The sequence below is a fragment of the Otolemur garnettii genome, unplaced genomic scaffold, assembly GCF_000181295.1.
Source record: "Otolemur garnettii isolate 467f Iridium unplaced genomic scaffold, OtoGar3 scaffold00172, whole genome shotgun sequence".
Classification (NCBI taxonomy): domain Eukaryota; kingdom Metazoa; phylum Chordata; class Mammalia; order Primates; family Galagidae; genus Otolemur; species Otolemur garnettii.
Window position 1 is genome coordinate 1,302,442 of NW_003852567.1, and position 6,821 is coordinate 1,309,262.

The 6,821-nt window shown below is 44.4% G+C and overlaps 1 protein-coding gene across 1 annotated transcript in view; it reads left to right on the plus strand.

Annotated features, from left to right (window-relative positions):
* VCP (valosin containing protein) overlaps window positions 1-6,821 on the plus strand; it is an 18,041-nt gene that overhangs the window by 8,587 nt on the left and 2,633 nt on the right. The window contains exons 6-15 of the mRNA XM_003800253.3: window positions 712-843; window positions 1,848-1,950; window positions 2,584-2,717; window positions 2,796-2,931; window positions 3,443-3,555; window positions 3,954-4,118; window positions 4,204-4,326; window positions 4,605-4,817; window positions 4,975-5,283; window positions 5,566-5,715. Of these exons, the coding sequence (XP_003800301.1) occupies window positions 712-843; window positions 1,848-1,950; window positions 2,584-2,717; window positions 2,796-2,931; window positions 3,443-3,555; window positions 3,954-4,118; window positions 4,204-4,326; window positions 4,605-4,817; window positions 4,975-5,283; window positions 5,566-5,715 (1,578 nt within the window). The remainder of the gene's footprint in view (window positions 1-711; window positions 844-1,847; window positions 1,951-2,583; window positions 2,718-2,795; window positions 2,932-3,442; window positions 3,556-3,953; window positions 4,119-4,203; window positions 4,327-4,604; window positions 4,818-4,974; window positions 5,284-5,565; window positions 5,716-6,821) is intronic.

Sequence of the window (6,821 nt, forward strand, 5' to 3'; positions counted from 1 at the left end):
AGCCCAGGAGTTGGAGGTTGCTGTGAGCTGTGATGCCACAGCACTCTACCCAGGGTGACAGCTTGAGGCTCTGTCTCAAAAAAAAAAAAAAATAGGTAAAAGACAAAAGTGGCAGGAATCATTTTGAAGTAAAGCTGATGATAGTGTCTCTGCCTTTTTCTGCCCAGTTCCAGGGAACCTTTCTCGATAAGACTAAGGACAGTGTGAGAAGGAAGGACAGTGTTAGAAATCTTTGTCTTGGGATTTTTCCTAATTTTTGTTTTCTTTTTTGAGCTGGAGTTCTTGCGCTGTCATCCTGGTTGAAGTGCAGTGGCATCATCATAGCTCACTGCAACCGCAAACACCTGGGCTCAAGGGAGCCTCCTGCCTCAGCCTCCCAAGTAGCAGGGACTATTGGTGTATGTCACCACACCTGGCTAATTTTTTTATTTTTGGTAGAGATAGGGGTCTCACTCTTGCTCAGGCTAATCTCAAACTCCTGGCCTCAATCCATCCCACCTTGAACTCCCAGAGTGGTTAGGATGACATACATGAACCACTGCACCTGACCTGCCTTGGGATTTTTATAGTTGTTCTTTGAGGCAGGGTCCCTTCAGAGGAGAATTTTATACTCATAAAGCAGATTTTTGCACACTTAAGTAGAATGATTTGGAGAACTTTTGCTGATAGGGTAGTCTTGGCTTCTCCTTACTTTGTCTCTTCCATGTTCAGGATGAGGAAGAATCCTTGAATGAAGTAGGCTATGATGACATTGGTGGCTGCAGGAAGCAGCTTGCTCAGATAAAGGAGATGGTGGAGCTGCCCCTGAGACATCCTGCCCTCTTTAAAGCAATTGGTGTGAAGGTGAGCATCCTAGGCTCTGGGATCTCTTCTAGGGCGGTGATTAATGACTACTCAGTGTCTAATTCTGAGATTATTTTCATACATGGCCTTCATTCACTTGTCGTTTTGGATTAAAGGAATAGTATATTCTTTGTGTTTATAGAAAGCTCTAATGTTAGAGCTACTAGTGGTCTAGAACACAGCAGGCTAATTATATATTTTCTGTTCAATTTTTTTTTGTATATTTTAAAAATATAAAAATCATTCTTGTCTGTAAAAACAAGTTGTATCGTCATGGTTTGCCAACCTATCTGGAGCAATGCCATTGAATAGAAGTAGAAGTTAGGGAAGTTTGCAGAGTATAGAGGATCCTGAGTCTTAAACATTTGACAGTTGGTGTTCTGACCTTTTTTATAACATGGGACATACTGAAGATGAAATTACTCCTTTCCTTAGTTTGTGTCATATAAATAATTTCCTCTTCTGTGCAGGCAGTTTTATTGTCTTGCCTGTGGATGAGCCCATAGAAAAGATAGCTTCAAAGGAGAAAACTTGTGATTGTAAGAAAAAGCATTCCAACATGACAGTAAATAACTGGAAGATTGTGGTTAATGTAGTGAGTGAGCCTCTGGCAATGAAGAGACCTTGATTTTTAAGAAAACCATTTAAATGGTTTAACTCGTCTTTGACTCTTTGAGTTTATCTAAAATTGAGCCCTAATCTTGAGATCTTCCAAACTCAGAATAGTTTCTCAGGGTAGTTTCTCTGCCCTTGATCTCCTATGCAAGTTGTAATCATACATGTTGCCAGCTTTGTAGCAGTGTTTTTCCCTGTTAGTCATAGTAGTGAGTATGGCTTGAAGTAAACTACTTCCTAGCATTCATGGTTGAGGGCTCACTCTTAATGGTGTTAGTTCTGAGCCCTGATTTTCATCCTCTCTAGAGCCTTAGTCAGGTCACTTTAGGGTGAGAGGGATTGGGAGAAGATAGGGGTTTGAACCTAATCACACTCTGTGTTGGCTTCAGCCTCCTCGGGGAATCTTGCTTTATGGACCTCCTGGGACAGGGAAGACTCTGATTGCTCGAGCTGTGGCAAATGAGACTGGAGCCTTTTTCTTCTTGATCAATGGTAAGAGACTTGATGATTTATCTTGTGTTGGTTAGACCTATTTCTTAGCTGGGCCTATGAGCTAGAGACCTTATAGACACATCCGTTTGTACCAATGCCCATGTGCACACTTCAGTATCTGTCTTTCTTCTGCTGGGTATGTTACAGGCAGATGGGCAACAAGGGAAACATAGTTAGAATTGTGCTTCCGGTCCTGTCTTCCTTGGGAAAGGCTGTGGACAGGTGAAGGGTATTTAGGGGGAACAAGAATGAGTAATCAAAAAGGTACATGCTGATTGATTCGAGAGACTTTAAGGAAGATGACCTGAAATCACTGCTTGTTTGAGAATGTTGTTTAACTGGGATAGAGGTCCAACTGGTGTGCTATTTCTTTGTCCTGCTCTCGCCAGAGATCCTAGAGCATTATCTTCTGTCATCTTCACACTTTCAGCTCCACCATGAGAAAAGTGTACTGAGTTTCTTGACTTCTTTCCGGCCTGGCCTGCCAGTTATTTTGGGCAAATGGCTGGTAGAGGCTCTGAGAAGGTAGACGTAGGTTACCAGAACCTGTTTCTGGGATGGCAAGCAGACAATTGATTTCTTTTGGGATTGGGAAAGGATATAGTTTGTTACATCTATTTTATATCCTTTCAGGTCCTGAGATAATGAGCAAGTTAGCTGGTGAGTCTGAGAGCAACCTTCGTAAAGCCTTTGAGGAGGCCGAGAAGAATGCACCTGCTATCATCTTCATTGATGAGCTGGATGCCATTGCTCCCAAAAGAGAGAAAGTAGGTGCTTACTTGAGGGGATGGTGGGGGGTTGGAAGGTCCCAGCTTCACTTCTGACCAGACATCCTGTTCTAACAGACTCATGGGGAGGTAGAGCGGCGTATTGTATCACAGTTGTTGACTCTTATGGATGGCCTGAAGCAGAGAGCACATGTGATTGTCATGGCAGCAACCAACAGACCCAATAGTATTGACCCCGCCCTACGACGATTTGGTGAGGATCCCATGTTTCTCACATCTTGTCCTTGCTCATAGGAGAGATTACAGTTTGATCTCTCCTCTGTCCTTCATCTAAGTCACCTCCTGAGGATTTCTTTCTTTTTTTTTTTTTTTATTAAATCATAGCTGTGTATATTAATGCATTCACAGAGTATAGTGTGGTGTTTTCATATACAACTTGAAATACTCTCATCAAACTGGTTGTAGCCTTCGTGTCATTTTCTTAGTTATTGAGTTAAGACATTCATACTCTGCTTTTAGAAAGATTCACTTGTACCCAATCCTGAGGATTTGTGACAGGAGCTATCCTTTTCCTTTATTCTATGTCCTGTCCAGAGTGACCAGCCATCCTGGTTTTCTTGAGACTGTGGAGTTTCCCAGCATGTGGGATGTTAATGCTAACAGTAGGAAAATGCTGAGCTAACTGAGATGTTTGGTTACTTTAGGCCTTTCCTTTCCTCTGGACCATAAATGAGCCCTATTTATGTTCACCTACTGTGCCACAGGTCGCTTTGACAGGGAGGTAGATATTGGAATCCCTGATGCAACAGGACGCTTGGAAATCCTTCAGATTCATACCAAGAACATGAAGCTGGCAGATGATGTGGACCTGGAACAGGTAGAGTGGCAGTGAGGGCTGACCAGGAGTTAGGGTATCTCTATTTCCAGGTAGTTGCAGGGAACTAGCTAGGGATGTAAGCTTAACATGTGAGGAGATTGGCTTTGATTCTTGGACAGAGGAAAGGAAATGATCTGAGATTGAATCCAGGGAAGTAGAGTTGACGTGTTTCTCAGTTGATATAATAGAGTAAAGCAGAATCATTGGGGCATCTTTACTTCCAGGTCCCAGGTTCAGGGTTGAGTGCTTAAACCCAGCCAGTGAAGGGACTGTTAATATGCATTTGAGGAAATGGGAAGACCCAAAGATAGGAATCTGGGGAAGGGGCTTGGATTCTGTTGTTTTTGAGCCTCATAAAGTCTTAGAGAAAGCATAATAATTAGATCTTCTCTCTGCAGGTAGCCAATGAAACTCATGGGCATGTGGGTGCTGATTTAGCAGCCCTCTGCTCGGAGGCTGCTCTGCAGGCCATCCGCAAGAAGATGGATCTCATTGACCTAGAAGATGAGACCATTGATGCTGAGGTCATGAACTCTCTGGCAGTTACTATGGATGACTTCAGGGTAAAGACCACACCCCCACTTCAGGTGCACACATTTGGATCCCTCCCCTATTAAGCCTCACCTGTGCTTTTTCCTCCTTTTTCAGTGGGCCTTGAGCCAGAGTAACCCATCAGCACTTCGGGAAACAGTAGTAGAGGTGCCACAGGTGACCTGGGAAGACATTGGGGGCCTAGAGGATGTCAAACGTGAGCTTCAGGAGCTGGTCCAGGTAGGGTAACTTGGTCTAGGGTGAGTCACTGGCCCAGTACCTTGTCATTGACCTGGGTAGTTTCAGTGACAACATATTTCCTGCAAGAGTTGTGAGAGCATGACTTAGGAACCTGCTTTTCTCAACTCTGAGGCACTAAGGAGCCTGCTCCTAAAAAACCTGGATCTTACACTACTGGGTACATCACGATGTGGTAGAAGGGATGCTTCTGTGTCCTTTATAATAAGGGCTTCAATAATATGGAGATAACCTTGAACCATCTTTGCATTTTCTCCTAGTATCCTGTGGAGCACCCAGATAAATTCCTCAAGTTTGGCATGACACCTTCCAAGGGAGTTCTGTTCTATGGACCTCCTGGCTGTGGGAAAACTTTGTTGGCCAAAGCCATTGCTAATGAATGCCAGGCCAACTTTATTTCCATCAAGGGTCCTGAGCTGCTCACTATGTGGTTTGGGGAGTCTGAGGCCAATGTCAGAGAGATCTTCGACAAGGTGAGCTAAGAGGCTGGGCTACCCACTTTCCTGGGAGAGTTCGTTTCTTTAGGACAGTTGAATTAATCTTACTGTTAAGTGAGAGTAACTTTCTCTTTCCTTTTGAGGAAAGGAAACCTGGTATTCTTAGTGTTTGATCAATCTGTCTCTCCCACAGGCCCGCCAAGCTGCCCCCTGTGTGCTATTCTTTGATGAGCTGGATTCAATTGCCAAGGCTCGTGGAGGTAACATTGGAGATGGTGGTGGGGCTGCTGACCGAGTCATCAACCAAATCCTGACAGAAATGGATGGCATGTCCACGAAAAAGAATGTGTTCATCATTGGCGCTACCAATCGGCCTGACATAATTGATCCTGCCATCCTAAGACCTGGTCGCCTTGATCAGCTCATCTACATCCCACTTCCTGATGAAAAGTCCCGTGTTGCCATCCTGAAGGCCAACCTGCGCAAGTCCCCAGTTGCCAAGGTAGGTGGCAAGATCATGAGCCATGGGGACTTCTGTGAGTTCTCAAGCTGGTGTGGAGTGTTCTTTGGTTCCTGGGTCATGTTGCATTGGAGATTTCTGGGGTTAGAACTAAAGGAAAGGTGGAAGATTCAAGGATATTAGGATAATCTAGAATCAGTCAAGAATAAAATAGGACGGCAGAAGATGGGGCAAGGTAGGGTGTTAGGGGAATGCTTGGGTGGCTCAAAGATCTGTGTATTGGGAGGAGAGGCTAAATGCTAAGATAGCTCTGTTGCCTCTTAGGATGTGGATTTGGAGTTCCTGGCTAAGATGACTAATGGTTTCTCTGGAGCTGACCTGACAGAGATTTGCCAACGTGCTTGCAAGCTGGCCATCCGTGAATCCATCGAGAGTGAGATTCGGCGAGAACGAGAGAGGCAGACAAACGCCATGGTGAGTCCGTATCCTTTCCCCAGATATGCTAATCCTGGGGAGCCAAGGAAGAGTCTCCATCCTGTGGTAGAGTTAAAAATAGAAGGAAGCTGGCTGTGGTGGCTCATGCTTATAATCACAGCACTTGGGAGGTTGAGGCAGGTGGATTGCCTGAGCACACAGGTTCGAGACCAGCCTGAGCCAGCGTGAGATCCCATCTCTAAAAATAGCCGGGGGTTGTGGTGGGCACATGTAGTTCCAGCTACTGGGGAGGCTGTGGCAAGAGAACCACTTAAGCCCAGAAGTTGGAGGTTGCTGTGAGCTATGATGCCACAGCACTCTACCAAGGGGTGACAAAATGAGACTCTGTCTCACAAAAAAAAAAAGGTAGAAGGAAGATACTTTAGTAGAATGGTTAATATAAAAAAATAAAAAGAGTAGAAGATGCTGGAAAGATCATGTGACTGAGAAGATATTTAGCAGAGCAGCAGAGAAAGAATACTGAGGTTAGTCAGTCTGGAATAAAGCTGAGAAGAGATGGGCAAGCAGTATACTTCATCTGAACAAGGTTGCCTGGGGAAGTTAAGAGTATGACTGTGCAGCAAACAAAGGAGGGCTTCAAACCTAGGATCCGCAGATTTGTTCCTAATAGTGAGGAGAGGCCCCACTGGGACCTCCTAAAATGGAAACATTGTGTGTGGGTATGTATAAGCTCCATAAAGTTAGGGGCTCTGTCATCTGGCTTGCATTCCACTATATCCTGACACCATGTTTGTGACTTAGGTAATGAATAGATAAATAAATGAATGGATGAATTGCTTTACCTTTTGGAAGAGACTGTTCTTCCTCCTTTCCGTGGTAAGCAATTTTCTTTCATCAATTAGGGTAGTCTCTCAGTGGAAGAGATAGGGTTTTGAGCTGGGCTATGAAGAAAGGAGAGACTTTTTTTTTTTTTTTTTTTTTTTGAGACAGTCTCACTCAGTTGCCCTAGGGCTGAGTGCTGTGGTGTTATAGCTTACAGCAACCTCCACTTCAGACACTTTGGCTCAAGCAAATCTCTTGCCTCAGCCTCCTGAGTAGCTTGGGACTATTAGAGGCACCTGCCACAATGCCCAGCTATTTTTTTT